Below are 17,920 nucleotides of genomic sequence, written 5' to 3'. Positions count from 1 at the left end.
GTGGACGAAAACCGCAATTCACTGAAATAAGTATTATAATAAAGAAAGTGTGTAAAAACATGCCTAGCCCTGACTTATTGATTAAATTTAACGGGGTTGGTGATTTGGATGTAATTGGCAAGAACTGAAAAACGTGGATGATCCATATGCGAAAAATAATTTTTTTGAATCAAATTCGCATTATTTATCAAACCACAAGAACACAAAACTTGTTTGGGCTATAAAACGTAATGGGCTGGGCCTCGTAATTTCACCTTGAACAGAAAATAAACCCTAGCTGGTATAAGTACATTTAACTTAACGATAAAGCTATACGGCGGACGGCCTGCTGACTCTTTCTTTCATCGTTTGTTTCAGCATCTGCTTATCAAATCAACAATGGTATAGATTCTAAGATTATATTTCGTATTTGGTTTATATTATATAATATTTGGTTATGATGCTTTTGTGGTAAACAAAATGTAGGCTTCAGAGAGGAAACAGGCGAACCCAATGAGAGAAATTAAGGTTCAGAAGCTCGTTTTGAACATTTCTGTTGGAGAAAGTGGTGATCGTCTCACTCGTGCTGCTAAGGTTCTTTTTTATTTATTTATTATTATTATTATTATTATTATTATTATTAAGTTTTGATTTTGATGATTTGTGTTTGTTGAATATGATTTATTTAGGTTTTGGAGCAATTGAGCGGCCAATCTCCTGTCTTCTCTAAGGGTAATTATTATTATTATTATTATTATTATTATTATTATTATTATTATTATTATTATTATTATTATTATTATTATTTGTTTTTGGTTAATTTTTAATGTATGTTGCTTTCTTTGAAATTGATTGGATGAATGACAAGCTAATAAAATTGTGGCGTTTTTTTAGTAAGGAAAAGTTAAAATATTGAGGTTGGTTGTTCGATCATTTGATGTTCAATAGCTTAGCTGAGAAAGGGTCGGGTGTACTCGGATTGGTTTGTAAACGAGTCGAGTCAACTTGGTTGATAACCTTCTGAGTCAAGCTGGTGTGGTTTGTTAGGGAGCTGATTTTAAGCTATTTTTATTGAGCCACTAGCTATTTAAGCATATCTAGACTTAGCAATAGCTAGCAGGCCACATGTGTGTGTGTGTGTATATTTATAATTTAATATATTGGAAAGAAATATTTTGCGCTAAGCTGAGCTCGCTCGGTTTGTGAATGAACTGATTTTTAGCTAGCTTCAAGCTATTTGAACATCTTTAATTATCGATATCACCTTGCTTTAATACCGTCTTTCATTTAAAAAACACTATTCTGAGTTTTTAAGTTCTGGGGTTCCTTTTACCAGGGTACCTAAATGGTTAAATGCGTAAAAGCTTATATTATGTATGATACCGCATAAAATAGTACCCTTTTAATGTCCTATGGCTAGTATGTATAAATATTTGTATATTTGCTAGTATCGTGTTCTTCATGTCTGGTGTGTGCTTTTCTTGTGCCTTGTGACTTTTTAAGTTAAAGGTTTGTCCAACATGGGTACACATGATTTAACAATAGTTGTATAATATGTTTCTTATTGAGGTTAAGTTGGTTTTTCTGTTATTGTTTTGATGAAACAGCAAGGTACACGGTGAGATCTTTTGGTATCAGGCGTAATGAGAAGATTGCATGTTATGTCACTGTCAGAGGAGACAAGGCCATGCAGCTTCTTGAGAGCGGTTTGAAGGTGAAGGAATATGAGTTGTTGAGGCGCAACTTTAGCGACACCGGATGCTTTGGATTCGGTATTCAGGAGCACATTGATCTTGGTATCAAGTAAGTCATTCTTTTAACCACCCGAATTCTTTGCAAAAGTTAAAACATTTGCAGCCCAACTCAACTGGATTATGAATTACTAAAGTTGTATTAACAATTAATGTCTTTGTAGGTATGACCCATCAACTGGCATTTACGGTATGGATTTCTTTGTGGTTCTAGAACGTCCTGGTTACCGTGTGGGGCGTCGTCGTCGATGCAAGGCTCGTGTCGGGATTCAACACAGGGTGACCAAGGAAGATGCTATGAAGTGGTTTCAAGTGAAGTATGAGGGCGTCATCCTTAACAAGTCTCAGCAAATTGGAGCTTAGATTGTTGTTGGTTTTTGTAAAAGTTTCTACTTAAAAACATGGTTTTATAGTAGTTTTTATCATCAAGGATATCTGGCAGACTTCTTGTGTTTTTCGACTCTCTTTTGAAACCCAGTACCATTAGTTTTTAATATTAAGATTGTTATGCAAAAGATGGTGAGTTATTAATTGATCTTATAAAGATACTAAGCTTTCTATTAACTGTTTGGAAAGATTTTAAATAGTTGACTTTAAGTCAGTCAAAGCAAAATTAACATTAGGCAATTCCGCATCAGTTATTTATCTTTTTATAATATGATACTAGTTAACAACTCTGTATTGCCGCTAAACTGTCACTCATGTTTTGGGAATTATATGTATCATTTAACACCTATTATAATACCTTTTCCAAGTCATTATTTTCTAAGTTTATATTTGAGTCATTGAGTGACACGTTTAACATAACTTATTTACTTGTGACTTGAATGTATCTTGAGTGTTCAAAGGTGCGTATGCTTGACGCGAGTTTGGTCGTAAGAAATTTAAAGTTTATATATCCCAGTGCAGCTTAGATGTATCATGATTTACAAACAGATTATTGGTGTCTGGGTGAAGCACTCTATTGTTAGGTATGTGCAGAAGTATTTGACTTGTTTGCAAGTCAAGGATGAACACCAAAGACGTGGTGGCAAGATTCAACCATTGAATATTCTGTCATGGAGATGGGAACACATCAACCCGAGCTTTACCTTTAATAATTCAAGGTCCATTAAATTAAACGTTGGTGAACAATAATCTCAATTAACAATCTGATCGTTCGTGACAATCCCAAGTTTCAGCTTTATTACCAGAAATAACAATCTTATTCTAACAAACCGTTAGTTGGTTAGATCATTAAGTGGTGTTAAAATGACCGAAATGCCCTTTACAAACGAATGAATAATATTAGTCATATTTCTTTCTCTATTACATGTTTTTTTATGTTTGATGATTTTTACATAAAAAAACTAAAATGTAAACCGTGTTGTGAACTTTTACATACTCCAGCTCGAAGATTTTTACATATTTTCTTTCCATCCCTTCTTCCTCTGTAATATTCGAACACCCAAATGACAAGTCCGTCCGACGCCCAATCCGCCATTGAGGAAAATGTGAGTAATTCTTTCTCATATTTATTTTGAAATACTCTGTTTAAAAAAAAAACAAAGAACTCGATAGCTAAACACAAACAAACAGTTGAAACCAAGTCCACCATTTTCTTTCTTTTCTGCCCATACACACATTCAAATTCAATAACCCAACTTTCTTTCTTTTCTGCTTCAACGATTAACAAGCAAGCAGGCTCAAGCGGGAGCTCGATAGCTAAACGAGCTTTATTTGGGGCTCGAGCATGAGAAAGCTCGGCTCGTTTCGAGCTTTTTATCTCGAGTAGCTCATATTTTTATATAAAAGTTTTTTACACAACCCAATTATAATCAAGTAAACCCATATAAAAATTAAATTATTTGAACTCAACAAAATACTCTTTTCACTTAAGGCCCAAAGAAAATTTCGTCTTCGACCCTAAATTTTTTTTGCTTTCTCGGAGCCGGCTCTAGTAGTAGAAAAGCTAATGACACCGCCCAATTTACTTCACTGTGACATAATAACTTCAATGCGTAACTCTATCACTAAATAAATATATAAACTTAATTAATATAGATTTATTATAGGGTGAGTTGGAGAAAGAGGGAATGTCGGTGAAGATTGAAAGTTATAGAATTAATTATACGCTCATGATCATTCAAAAAGGAACAATATGTTATTACATACAAAATATATATTTAAAACCATAATTACCTTAGTAAATCAGTAACTATAAGGTAATATAAATATATACCGCCCAAGTTTTGCCTTAACTCGTCACCTTCTTTTTAACCCGAAGTCAGTTGATATATAGAACAATGTGTTTTGCCTTGCGTCCATTGTGATGATAGATGTGGTGTTCAATGAAATGCGCCTGTCCGTTTCAGTTTTAGAAAGGTGATGATTTTCTGAGCCTATGTACATTGCACACAGGGTGTTTGATAGATCGAATGCTTTGACAATTGTGCTACACCCTTTGGGTCTTCGGCGATGATGACGGACTCACTGTGGTGCTTGGAAACGTACAAGCAACTCATAAATATGATATGAGCCTAAAGTTAAATTGTTGACATTAATTTGTGACAGCTATCTTAACAACATCAAACTCAGTGTGGCTAAACCTTGGCAGCTCTATAGGAATGAATGGACTAAAGGATTAGCATTTTAACAACTGTAAACAAGGAACTGTACCTATCCTTGATGTGATTGATTATAGGTGATAATCTTTGTTGAATTATATCATCTGGAGATGGTGAGAATAGGTATAAAATTTTTACTTAATTGTTGGATCATAGTTTAGTTTCTACCTATTCTAATAAGTAGAATCTTCAAATGTTTATAGATCATTCTCTTCTTTTGTTGTGTAGGATGATTGCAATGTTGCTGAAAATTAAGATACTTTTAATATTGTTGCTCGAATTTATGTATTTATTCCTAAAAGTTATTTGACTTATAGGAAGTAATTGTTGTTTAAAGTGGGTTATAAACTATATAAAATATGTTTTGAAGTAATCATGTAAATAAATATGATTTAAGATTGTCTGGACCTAAATTTGAGATACATGTTCAAAATATCAAGTGGTAATTTGGTATAAAACCAATTATGTTTTTTCTACTGTTGTTAATTATTTGCTTCTTTTTTTTTTTAACATTTTAATGGTGTTTGTAATAATTTGTAGGTTGTGCCAGTTGCAAACCTCCCTTTCAGCATACATGATGTTGGTGTAGTTGACTTCACAAGTTGTTGCCAAGGTATGATAGATTGTTACATTGAGGATGGAGATATGGACTACGTATGACTTTCGAGGTCAAATGAACCAAATAGTAAATTATGAATAGATTTTGGTTTATAGTGGTCATAAATTAGCAATTTAGCATAACATAATTCAATTGTAACCCTATTTCAGTTACAGAGTTACTATGGTTTGAATTTGTAAATCTATTTATCTACTGGTTTGGACATATTAAGAGAACATGTTCTTTTGTTATGTAATCCATCTATGGTTTGTTTTCATAAGTAATTTTCTTTACATCTTATGTCATATTGTTTGTTTTCATAGATAATCATTTAGCTTGCACTTAAATGGTCCAAGTTGGTACAATTACATATAAACATAAAAACGTATGAGATAAAGCACAACCCGTTAAGAGATAAAACACAGCCCGAATTAATCGGTTACAGTTAAAACATAAGCTGGGCTCGACTTGTAAGATAGACCATACCCCTTATAAATATTATAATGCACTACGTTTGTGCACATACTATGGTGGCTCGGACCTCTGCGACATTCGATCTTTCTTTTGTGTCTGACTCGATGTAGCGATCCTAAGCACATATGAGGGTTGATTGCTAGATGCTATCAGTAAACCCTAAAGAGAGTGGTTTGGTTAGTCATTTATTCCTTAGCATAAAAAGGTCTCTCAAGAGTTGGCCATTGATGATGATAAAAAAAACCTGCTATGTTCGTTGTTTTGGCATGACAATTTAGTTCTAGCCACAATGAGTTAACATTTATGAGCCTTCTAGGACTTTCTTTTTGACGGAATTACGGTTTCATGCACCCCCAACACGGGAGGTCTTATTTCTACTTCAAGTTATGTTAATGAAGAAAAATCCCTCAAACAATTGGAGATCTTTGTTTTTCTCAATTCACGATGAATCAAAAGTAAATTTGTTAGCATCTAAACATGGCATCAATTATCGCTTAGAAGTCGCCATTATAATACCATGATGAATTCAACATAAAAACCATAGATGAGGTAATCGATCTTCATGTTCATCTTGTAATGATCTTATATATATTAGAGTAAACTGCGGTTTTCGTCCCTGTAGTTTGTTTAAATCTACGGTTTTAGCCCAATAGTTTTAAATTTGTGATTTTCGTTCCCGTGGTTTCAATTTGCTTGCAATTAAACCCGAATTCACTAACCGCGTTAAGTCTGATCGTTAAACTCATCAAAATAAACCTCGGTCCTAATTCGCAAGCCCGCTCACGTGAGGGGTTGTGTTGTATTTGGAGAGAAAAGGACAAAAAATGCCTCTCACGTGAGGGGGCGCGCTGATGGGTTTAATGACCAAACTTAAAGGGTTATTGAATTCGAGTTTAATTGCAAGTAAAATGAAACAACATTGACGAAAATCATAAATTTAAAACTATTTGACTAAAATCGCAAATTTGGACAAACCACATGAATAAAAACCGCAGTTTACTCTATATATTATTATATCCTATAATTTTTTTGGTAAATATTATAGAAACTTGATAATATGTTCAATGAGTTAAGCTTCACAAGTGGATATATTTTCAAGATGTAACATTTGTTGATTTTTTTTTACTATAATGAGAATTGAAGAGCTGAAAATTCAATTCGAAGGGTTTTGAGATATCAATCATCATCAATGGTTAAATTTGTTCGTCTCAAAGTCGTCCATTATAGGGTGGGTGGCTTACTCAATGATGCTTATGTCGTTCACTTTTTCTGATTTAGTTTGCCTTGCCGAGTAATCATCTTCCAATCATAGGCTCATCAATAATTATAGATTCTGAGATTATACTTTAAAAAGAGGCTAATATCATTAAAGAAAAAACCAAGATAAATGCAAGTCGCAAAAGCTTAAAACGTACATAGCGTTTTGAAAAAAAGCCTCATCACATCATTGCTATATAGGTTTCATGTGAAGAAACATCGATAAGAGGGTATCTTGTCATTAAAACAGTTGTTTTATATACAATGACGAGTACCACCAGGCCCTTTGTGTCCAATGAAAAACCGTTTGCACACAATGTTGGTAAAGAAAGGTTGTTAAATAGACTGTTAAATAACCTCTATTTGACCAATTTGTTGCAATAAGAACACAAAACAATTGTTTGAGTTAAGGCCATAGAAATAGATTGTTAAATAGCCTCTCTTTAAAATCGTTAATCCATAGGAATTACAATTTACAATCGAGACTACTGATTCTTCTTTAATTTGATAAGATTCAACTGGTTCGAATCAACCAATTTTCCAAATTGCCCGAGTCAAGTGATATTAATCCAAATGAATCAACAACTATATATACTGCAAATCAATGAATATTCCAATCGTTTGATCATCTGAATATTTGAACAACACTGATAATGAATTTTATTGATTGGTGACAAATGAAATTGTCTGATCGAATGAAGACAGTTTACGTTGATTAATCAAATTAAGCACTTAATCTGTAATCGATCTGATTTGTTGAAATCAATGATGAATACTGATTTGATAAGTTGGATTTGAACGAGAAGATTAAATGTAAGAATAAATATAATACATATATTAAGTTATATGGTCATCATTATCATTTATATAATTTTAGATCAAAATATTAATTATATCTTATTATATATTAGTTTGGTAATTGTTGATGGGTCATATTACATTTAATTAACTAATAAAGAGTTTCCCCATTTGATGTATATAAATGAGAGATAAATATTGACATCGTAAAATAATCTCACAAACATACAATTTTGTGTGCATCCTCTTTCCTAAACCGGGTTTCTCTCAGGAACCCTAACGCCATCTTTAAATATATATCCTAAAGGAGAACTCGATCAAGCTGACGACTATGTCGTCTACATCCTTCTCCGATGCGGTTACTACTCTCCATGTTATAACAGGTACGCATATAATTAATGTGTTTATCATATTATCATGTTTTCCATTATCAACATGAGGAATTGGTCAACGTGTGGTATCAGAGCAATGTTGTTTAATCGGTTCTTCATGGTTTTCCATTAAATCTAGATCTAAACCGGAAGACTTGAATCTAAAGTCTTGATAAACCCTAATTTTGATTTTTATTATGCATGTACTTATTGAAATCAGTTTATATATAAATTGTTTAAAACTTTTAGAACCCGATTTCACATTAAAAACCTGTTAAAAATTTATGGTTTTTTCGGTGATGTTCTTCGTTTCATTATGGGTTTTTTTCTAAAATAATACATATTTTGGTTAAAATTCGGATTATGATTGTGTTTTTTCCTAAAATAATTGGATAAACAAATCTCAAAAGATTTTTTGAAATTTGAATAATTATTAAGAATATAAATTTCAATACTAAACAAATCTTGGAGATAAAAATAAACCTTAACAATTTGAACCAAAATATTATTACCTTAAGTACTTTTTTGGATTTTAATGCTTATCGAAATCTCGGGCAAATCGAGATCTCCTAAAATTGAAATCTCACAAAACCGAAATTTTATCAAAACCAAAATCTCATTAAAATCGAGATCCCATTAAAAACCGATAACCCAATAAAAACCAAGAACTTAAGTGTCGACCGAGAACTCATTATTAGAATTGAAACCTATTATAAAACCGAAAACCAAAACTTTTCTAAACTAAACACGTTATTGTTAATTAATTAAATGTTTTGTCAATACTTAAAACTTAAAAATCTTTTACAAAATATAAAAGCTTTACTTTAATGAATTTTAATGTATCACTTCTGACCAAAGGTGATGTGTTACATCTACCCCTCATTAAAGTCTAGTTACAAAGCTTTGTTAATTTTGCCCACATGATTTAAATGTATCATTTCTGCCCAAAGGTGATGTGTTACAATTATTTTGCACACATACACTTAAATAAATTCTAATCCTGCCCAAATGTGATTTATTTTTTGTTTAAGTAAAACATTTAATTATAGTTTATTAGTTTGCTGTTAATAATAGACATATCTGATCTTCAATAAAATATAATGATCCTCACATTAATGATCATTCATTAATCTAATGATCATAAATTTTAATATATATTATTGTAATATCCCATAACATTACTCACTATAATTTTCTTCTATAAATAACTATTTCATTCAAATCATCTACTCTAATCTCAAACCCAAATATGTTTTGCTTCTTAAAGAGTTTCATTAACTTTTAGATCTTCTCGTTTTTTGATATCCTCAGGACACGACCATCTCGTTGCTCCTTCGAATAATAGTAATAATAAAGAAACCTAGAGCATGAAAAATGGGATGAGTCAAACATAATGTCTCTTATGATAATCAATAAACTCATGCTATCAAATAGAGTTATTCTGGATTTAGTTTTTTCTAAAACTAATCTCATATCTATAAAATAATTAAAATAACTCCTAAGATGCATGCGTTACTTAAAATTCTAACTATAAGGTTAAATGACATTACTGAATACATCATAATGTACAATATCATGACCCATAAAATTAAGGGCTCACACATGAAAATAAGTGCAATTTTCTAGTACATCACATACTAAAATTTTCAATAGTACAATTTGGTGCCTTAAGAATAAACTATAACACTTACAAGAACCAAAGAAAATGAATGTGCTGATCATCAACTTATGTACAAGAAAAGAAATGTCTAGTACTGGAAAAATAAGATGTTATTCAACTCATTACCACTAAAACTTAAAAGAGAATAATTCTAAGGTTCATAGACAAAATACAAGTATTATTTCCATCTTTAAGTTCTCTAAGGAGAAGTCTCATTGCAAACATATGTCATTAGATTAGGCATAAGCAACAAGACTATCTATAATTAAAAAGAACAACCGGCTAAAATTGATAGTTGTATAATATTAATGATATTTATGTATGTTAATCATAATATTCTCATTAACACATGATTGGTTGAGTCTACTTCTATATGTTTACCCGAAATCAACAAATAACTAACACGAGTGTTAGTGACTAATTTAAATGTTAAGGTTATTAGAACCAGGAAAATCTGTCTTCAAATTACGCTTTATGATACCTTAAATATTCTAGAGATTAATCATAATTTAGTATCAACACTTAAGTTACATGATGACAGTTATGAGGTTTGCATAGCCAACATAAAGCCACTCTTATCTTAAACTCTCATATTATTTGTTATCAATATCTGGGTTGAAACATTTATAAAATAGAACTAGATGATACTATATACTTTCACAACTTTTGTTATCATGCAAATAAAAATTTAACAAAAGACAAATAAGACATAAAATTCATCAATTAAAACCAAATTTCATGAGAAATCATGACATGGTTGCTGAGAGTGATTTTTTATAATCTCATTCTTAGTGATTTTAAATCATGTGTTAGATGCCCTAAACATTATTTGGCTTAAGAAATAAGTATGGGTCCACCAAAAGTTATATTTTACTTACATTTGTGGAAGTTATTCAAACGAAATATTTATAGATAAATTCTTTATCATTTAAAAAGGTATTTACTTGTATATAATCTGTCTTCCATGGTCCATGGTCTTAAAGAGAGCATTCATATATACTTAATACGATTTCTTCTAAATATGTCCCTAAGTTTACTATGACATCTGGACGTTAATTACATCAAATCAAGTCTAACATATATATAACAGATTCCCACGTCACGTACATTATTGAAACTTCTCTTGTGTTTTTTCCTAGAGATATTAAAGATTAGTGGGAGTCTTAAGTGTCTTAATCATAGCTTACAAGATTTGCAAGAGGTGGGGGAGTGAAAATTGATACTATCTCAATTACACCTTTTGTACAAGACACTGCTGCATCACAACACTATTCCATCAAAACTTATCTCTTTAAAATTTACTAGTACTCTTACAAAAGTTTCATTATTGCTTAAACGTGAGCAAATTCAGATTTCTTACTAAACTAATCATCACCAAGAGAAACTGCAACAACTTATATTATTAACTTGTTTCTCTATTAGAATCTATTGGTTTTTAAATATTGACCCTAAGTATGTTAATTTTCTAAAGGTTTTTAAGGTCTGTGGGAGCAGTAAAAGTTCTTATAATGATTTGAAAAAAGTACAAGAGGCAGGGGGAAGAGAGTCATTAAAATTTACTCCAAATTTAACTCCAATTACACCTCTTGTACACCATACTGCACCAACTGTTACACACTTAGAATCCTGTAAATGATAGCAACCTAACCAAGAGCTAATTCATAAAACAGAAACTTCTGATAAACCCAATAATCAACTCAGGAGGTCATCTAGGTTTTATAACCAATTAACTTTGATGATTATGTAACCTCCTTACCTAAGTTGAAATGGATGTTGGAAAGTTAACTAATCATACATCTTCTAATTAAACCATTAATATCAATCAGTCTTCTGAATGGAATAAAGATATTATTAGCAAAATTGACTTCATAAGTCAGAATAACATTTGAGATTTCTTTGAATCACCTAAGAGTGTTTATAACTAAACTAAATCCCAATAAACAAAAAAGTTAAGACTAGAAGCACAATTGATTGTTAAAGGTTATATTCAAGGAGAAAACAATTATCAAAGAATCTTCTTACCTATATTACAAAAGATTTCTTTAAGGATCATTAATGTTCTAGTAGCTTATAATAGTTAAGAGCTAAAACAAACATTCAACCGGATTATATATTTATATGTTCATAAAACAAACCTAAAAGTTATAAACTGAAGCTCAAAGAACATTTAGTTTGTAAGTCAAGAAAATTCATATATGAGATAATGCAAACATCATAATGTCATGAAATCTTTATGCAATTATTTTCATCAAAAACCAAGTGGATTAATGTACCTACCACAAGATGAGTGGGAGCAACTAAAAACAAACTTGCCCTTATATAGATGACATTCTTCTGACAAGTATTTGTTACATAAGTCAAAGCATTGTTCGTACATACTTTGATATGATAGATCTCAGAGATATCCCTTATGTAATAGATATCATAACATTCTGAGATAGACCCAAAGGGACGTTATTTTTATTCTATAAGTTTTACCTTAAATGGGTCCTTACACATGTAATAAACAATATTGCTCTATTTAGAGGATAATAGGATCATTGAGATAATAATCTTATGATTCATTAAGTAGGAGCCTTATGTAGGTTCAATTCTATAATCGTTCGGATATTACTCAAAATTGCAACACACTAGATATGTCTAGATTAATGTGAAGCATCTAAAAGAGTATTAAAATATCTTTAAAAGAAATGAAAGACTATAATTTAAAATAAGAAGTGAGCATTCAAACCGGTAGATTACTCTAAGGGACTTATTGGCGTTGCATATTAGAACATATTCAGGGATAAGAAAATGTAATTTTCGGGACATATTCTTATGTCAGTAGAAAAATCTATCTCATGGAAGAGTCATAATAAACTGATAACAACAACCTAAGTCATAACGACATAGTATGTTGATTAATTACAACGTTGTTGTTAATAAATGTTGTTGAATATTTATTAGTGAACTTATAAGTTTTAATAAACTCCATATAAATTATATATTGATGACTTATTGTGATAAAGTCAGCTACCATGTTTTTTCAAACAGTAACAGTTTGAGAGATGTTGCATTAAATTTTGATATAAACTTAATTATTCGTTTATGAACGAATTAAGGAATCTAAATTTTTATATCGAATACATTCTTGATATGCTTAAGGATCCTATAACTTAAGGTCTATTACTCATAAGTATTATGAAAGCGCTTATAATCATGAGGGGCTTATTGATGACCATGTACAACTGCATATCGTACTATGAATGATTAACTATTAATTTTTCTCATCAGTTTTGATTTTATATGTCTCTTAATACGTTCTGCATGCATAATGACATATAGACAAATTATTATACAAATCAAACGTTTTGAAGGGCTTACTTGAAAATTTTGATCATAACTACTTAGGTTTTAAATAAGGATTTTGGTATGATTAATGGGGTCTTTTGCTGACGCTCAATTCAATGACTGTATTTCTATGCTCCAGTTTAAATTTAAAGCTAAAATGAGTATTAACTTCTGATCAGACTAATCTAACACTCATAATAAATGATTATTCAGCCAAGTAGGAGAATGTAAGAATAAATAAAATATATATATATATATATATATATATATATATATATTTATATGGCCATCATTATCATTTATATAATATTAGATCAAAATATTAAATATACCTTAATATATATTAGTTTGGTAATTGTTGATGGGTCATATTACATTTAATAAACTAATAAAGGGTTTTCCCTTGGGTGTATATAAAAAGAGATAAATATTAACATCAAAACTTAATCTCACACATATACAATTTTGTGTGTCTCCTCTCTCCTAAACCGGGTTCCTCTCAGAAACCCTAACACCATCCTTAACTATACATCCTAAAGGGGAACTCGATCAAGCTGACGACTATGTCTTCTACATCCTTCTCCGATGCGGTTACTACTCTCCATGCTATAACGGGTACGCATATAATTAATGGGTTTATCATATTATCATGTTTTCCATTATCAACATGAGGAATTGATCAAAATTAAATGGTTTAAACGATGAATTAAAAGATATGCACGACTCGACTTTTGAACAAGGACTTGAAGATTTGAATCACTGGCGAAGCTTAGCTAGGGCCGGGGGTGGCCCCGCCCCCCCCCCCCCCCTTGCGTAGTAGTGTAAATTTATCCGTTTTCGTCCGAAAATTTTTATATGTAGTGTAAATTTAGCCGTTTCGGCCGAAAATTTGAGCCCGGCCCCCTCCGTTTATGAAATTATGTATACATTTTGAGTTCCCCCCCCCCCCCCCCCCCGGTGTCTTAGTCCAAGTTTCGCCACTGTGAATCGGGTACCTTCTAACAATTTGAGGATGATGGTTAAATGGAATTTGTGTATTATCGACATGAATGATTTGAAAGGTTGAGTTAATCTGATGATGACCTATCAATAAGATGAACTAGCATTATGTTAATTCATTGCATAATCAAACTGCCATTGCCGAGCTTGAACTGGACAATGACGATAAAAACAAACAAGGCGATGAATTAAAATAAGTGAAAAGAGATCATCTGAATCGAGTAATCTTGTTTTTATACCATGTGTGATGAACATGAGGCTTGTTTCTTTCTCATTAACTCAAATGAGTTTGCAATGTATTTTATTTATATGCAAACAAAATAAAAGACAACATCATCCAAAGGAACTAAATATTCATTGAAATAAACTTTAAACGAATGAAGTACAGGAGGAACTTGATGCGGACAACGTTTTATTACATGTTAATTAAATATGTATCGTTATGGATTAAGTAAGAACCCTAACTAGGATTACTCAGTATACATAAATCTCTAATTGTTTTTTAGATTGCTTTGAGTTAACTCACAGCATGTGTATATTTGAGACTTAAACTCATTCCTGACTTATTGAATGACGAAGTACTAAGTTCTTCATCTACTTTTGTCTACATATACTCAAGGTCCCCACAGAAGATCCACCGCGCAAATTTAATTCGGTTTGCTCGTGATTTTTGTCAAAAGAAACCGGAGTTGGTCTGAAATACTCGATGAAAGGGGTATTGTAAGGACTATTAGTACCTTCATGTGCATTTAGACAACTTTGTTTCACAATAGGAGATTTATTACCATCTTTAACAATGTTGGAACCACATTGTCTAGGTTGTGTTTGGTAGAAAACCTTTGATACAACCAACTCACCTTCTTTTTCATCTTCATTGTTGCCTAAATGATATTGATGCATAACCCAATTTGTTTTTTCTGGCTTTTTTTGCTTCCCATAGTTGGTGTAGAGCACGAGTATCTTTTTGTAGCCTTTCAGTTTTGTGTTTAGATATACCGGTCTCGTCTTTCCTGTTTTGTGCCATCTTGTTTCGCTCCCATCGACTTCAGTATGCACCTTTCTTCGCTTTCGAGTACCAGTGGTGTATGCTTTTGATGGTCTATGAAAGAAATGTCGTACCAAACCGTCCTGGCTCACTCCTGTATGTCATTAATAAGATAATTACATTTTCTATAACAAATATCCTAGTCATGGTACATGTAAATCATCTAAGCATTTTGGTCCACAAATTATGAAAGTTTACTTAAGAAATAACTGATTCATGGTGTTGGTTTTGGAGTTCTAAGAAAATAAGCAAACTTATAATGTAAAACAACTATATGTAACTAGCCTATGTTATTGAACGTTGAGCATAGGTATTGTGGTGAACTGTTTTAAACGTTGAGCATACGGTATTGTGGTACTTAATGTTGATGATTTTAGTTTATCGACCGTCTCGACCTGATCACCCGATGCCCAGATTTTTTTTAATCGTATTTTTTTTTTTGAAAAAGATATACATTTATAATGTTTAAATCCAATTAACCAACTCATATGAGTCCAATTTAATAAAAAAAATGCACGACGGCCTAAATCATCGCCAATAAAGCGTATTTAAAAGTTTAATTTTTTAAGCCAAAATAGCCAAAGAAAAAACTCTTTTAATAAAGGCCTAAATTTTCTCTCCTTCTGCCTAAAAAATTTTAATAATTTTAGCGACTCTATAAACATCATACCATTGTCAACGTTTACTAACTTCGAATAAGTGTATAGAATTGCCTCATGTATCATGGAGATTTGTTTTAAGGGTATATGCAAAAGTGTATGAGGGGAACAATAACAAGATGATAAAAGTACTAACATCACTAGCTAGCTAGAACGACCTTAGTAAAACTGACGACGGCGAAAATATTATTGGAACGATTGGTCCGATCTAGCCTCAATAACATTTACTACAACAAAAAATTTCACTACAGTTAACCAACCCAAGTGTTGTGTTTCCCGCCACTATGTGTGAAGGTACGACATAACTCTTACACAAGAAGATCTCATTTGAACTCATTATATGTTTTCATTCAATCATATATGTTTATGTATTATTTTTAACTTAATTTGTATTCTGTTACTCTTTACGTATCTTGTATCGGTTGAACTCGTTATGAACTATTTTGTAGTTGGTCGAAAATTATTAAATTAATATTATTTAAAACTGGGCCAAATCAAGCTGAGCAAAGTCAACTCGGTTTAAAACCAAGCCGAGCTCAAGCTCCTGTTTTCAGCTCGGTTTCAAAACCAAGCCCGAGCTAGCCCTGACTCGGCTCGTGAAAAGCCCTACTAGCAATAACTTCTAATTAATTCAATGAGTTTTCTTAATGTCTATTTTTCTTTAATAAATATAGATGTTGATAAAGTCGTTTTATTTCTCGGACCGTGAATTAATAAAATTAAACGTACAGAATTTTCTATATTTATGTATCTTTGACGGTGCTAAATTTTTAAACACACAAATTTTGAATTTTGATTTACCTTTTGGCATTACATACATTTAACGTTATTGAACTTATATATATAGAAAATAAACTTTATTCTGGACCAGCATAAAAAAATTACTAAATGACTGAATATGAACATATATCACTACGTTTAATCTAGAACAAACTTATTTCTATTTGGATGCCGACCTGACACCTAAACAATATCTCTATCTCAACAGCAAAAGTTTGAAAGACTTTAGGTTAAACATATTTAATTACCTGGTAATTTTTCAGGATGAGTGTAACAAATTCCATTTTCCCCCTCGAGTGTAGCGATGAACTCATCGATTAAAGGATGGAGCATATTTGCGTCTAAGCGCACCTTCGCTTCCAAATGATCAAGAATTTCTTGATCACTTGGGTCGAACTTCACTCCAGCAGGCAGCCCTGGAAGGTCATGGATTCCAGCCTACCCATTGAAACGGTACGTCGAATACATATTATTGTTAGAATGATAGAACCATAAACACAACTAAAATCATGATTCATGATCATCTAGAGAAAACCAACCTTTTCGATGTTGTTGATCTGATGACCACAAGATGGGCAAGAGATTGTTTTATCATTAGATGTTGCGACTTTCCTAATGATAACGTCCGATGCCACGCTACACCCGTTACACCAGGTCATTGGCTACGTCTCTTGGGGATTTCCGGAGATCGAAATGAATAATGGTAAGGAGTTGAAAGAATATAAAGGGGGAAACTTAACAAAAGCAAAGTTGGTTGTGAAAAATAGTGTGTAACATGTGGGATGGTGGTACTATTTGTTCTTGAGGATTTGGGAAGGTATATAATTCCTTATGTTGATGAATATTGTATCTTCTTTTTATTTTTTAGTGCTTTGTACTATTGTGTAGATTGCTCCTGTTTACCTACATGTACCACTATGGTCTTGGTTTAAATTATTGTTAGAAAGAAATAATGAATTTCTTCCTAAAGGATTACCCTTTTCAAGTTTTCATTTTAAGGATATCATTAGCCAAATGTGAGGATTTGTTCATATTTATCAATGTTTTAACAACCGGGTTTTTTACTCGTACAAGATTATGCTAAACCGTGAAACCAATTATAGAATTAGAATAGAAAAGTATCTAGGGTTTTCTTAAACTTGAGAGTTAAGTTAGTTACTAAAAAGAGTAATGTACACTAGAAATGATGGTAGAAAAACGTTTGAGTGCAGATGGGGCAAACAGCAGCTGATCTCTTTCTCTCACCACAACCATCAGTTGGAATGTCACCTTGAAGTATACATGAAGCTTAAACTTTATCAAAAAGAAAATACATATACACCAGCTCTCTCTCTCTCTCTCTCTCTCATAAATTAATATGCTATGATTTAATTTATCTAGGTTAGTGACCAATTATAACCAACTAGATTAATGTACAAACTACAAAGAGTTCATCACGGTATTGCTTGCAAAAATGTATAAATCAATATTAATTTATTGATTTATCGTAAATATAAATAACAATAACTATTATTTATATTATTTCGTTTATTATTTCATCAAATCTATTCCTTGTTAGGATTTCTCGTCGGTAATTCCCGAAGAGCTTGATCTACCCATATTTCTTATCAAAT

General features: G+C 31.8%; 1 protein-coding gene and 1 pseudogene across 3 annotated transcripts; one reads left to right on the top strand and one right to left on the bottom strand.

The window, feature by feature from the left end:
* The first annotated feature begins 459 nt into the window (after positions 1–459).
* LOC143555872 (large ribosomal subunit protein uL5-like) lies at positions 460–2,192 on the top strand (annotated as a pseudogene). Its single transcript, XR_013139273.1, has 4 exons — positions 460–573; positions 669–711; positions 1,587–1,782; positions 1,895–2,192. The product of XR_013139273.1 is annotated as a large ribosomal subunit protein uL5-like (transcript).
* A 12,077-nt stretch (positions 2,193–14,269) lies between these two features.
* On the bottom strand, positions 14,270–17,293 carry LOC143555870 (NAC domain-containing protein 73-like). Of its 2 annotated transcripts, XM_077045344.1 has the most exons (4): positions 16,847–17,293; positions 16,556–16,745; positions 14,609–14,962; positions 14,270–14,560 (listed from the first exon to the last, which is right to left on the bottom strand). In XM_077045344.1, exons 1-4 carry the CDS (start codon positions 16,964–16,966, stop codon positions 14,418–14,420), a joined length of 807 nt encoding a protein of 268 aa, XP_076901459.1. In that variant the 5' UTR covers positions 16,967–17,293; the 3' UTR covers positions 14,270–14,417. The 2 variants fall into 2 exon arrangements, with proteins under 2 accessions (XP_076901459.1, XP_076901458.1); XM_077045343.1 differs by having other exon boundaries at positions 14,270–14,962.
* Positions 17,294–17,920: the final 627 nt, after the last annotated feature.

Source organism: Bidens hawaiensis, unplaced genomic scaffold (genome assembly GCF_021521415.1).
Source record: "Bidens hawaiensis isolate Kalapana, Puna unplaced genomic scaffold, B.hawaiensis_p1.1 tig00018403_1, whole genome shotgun sequence".
Lineage (NCBI taxonomy): Eukaryota > Viridiplantae > Streptophyta > Magnoliopsida > Asterales > Asteraceae > Bidens > Bidens hawaiensis.
This window is presented reverse-complemented; position numbering and strand designations above follow the sequence as displayed.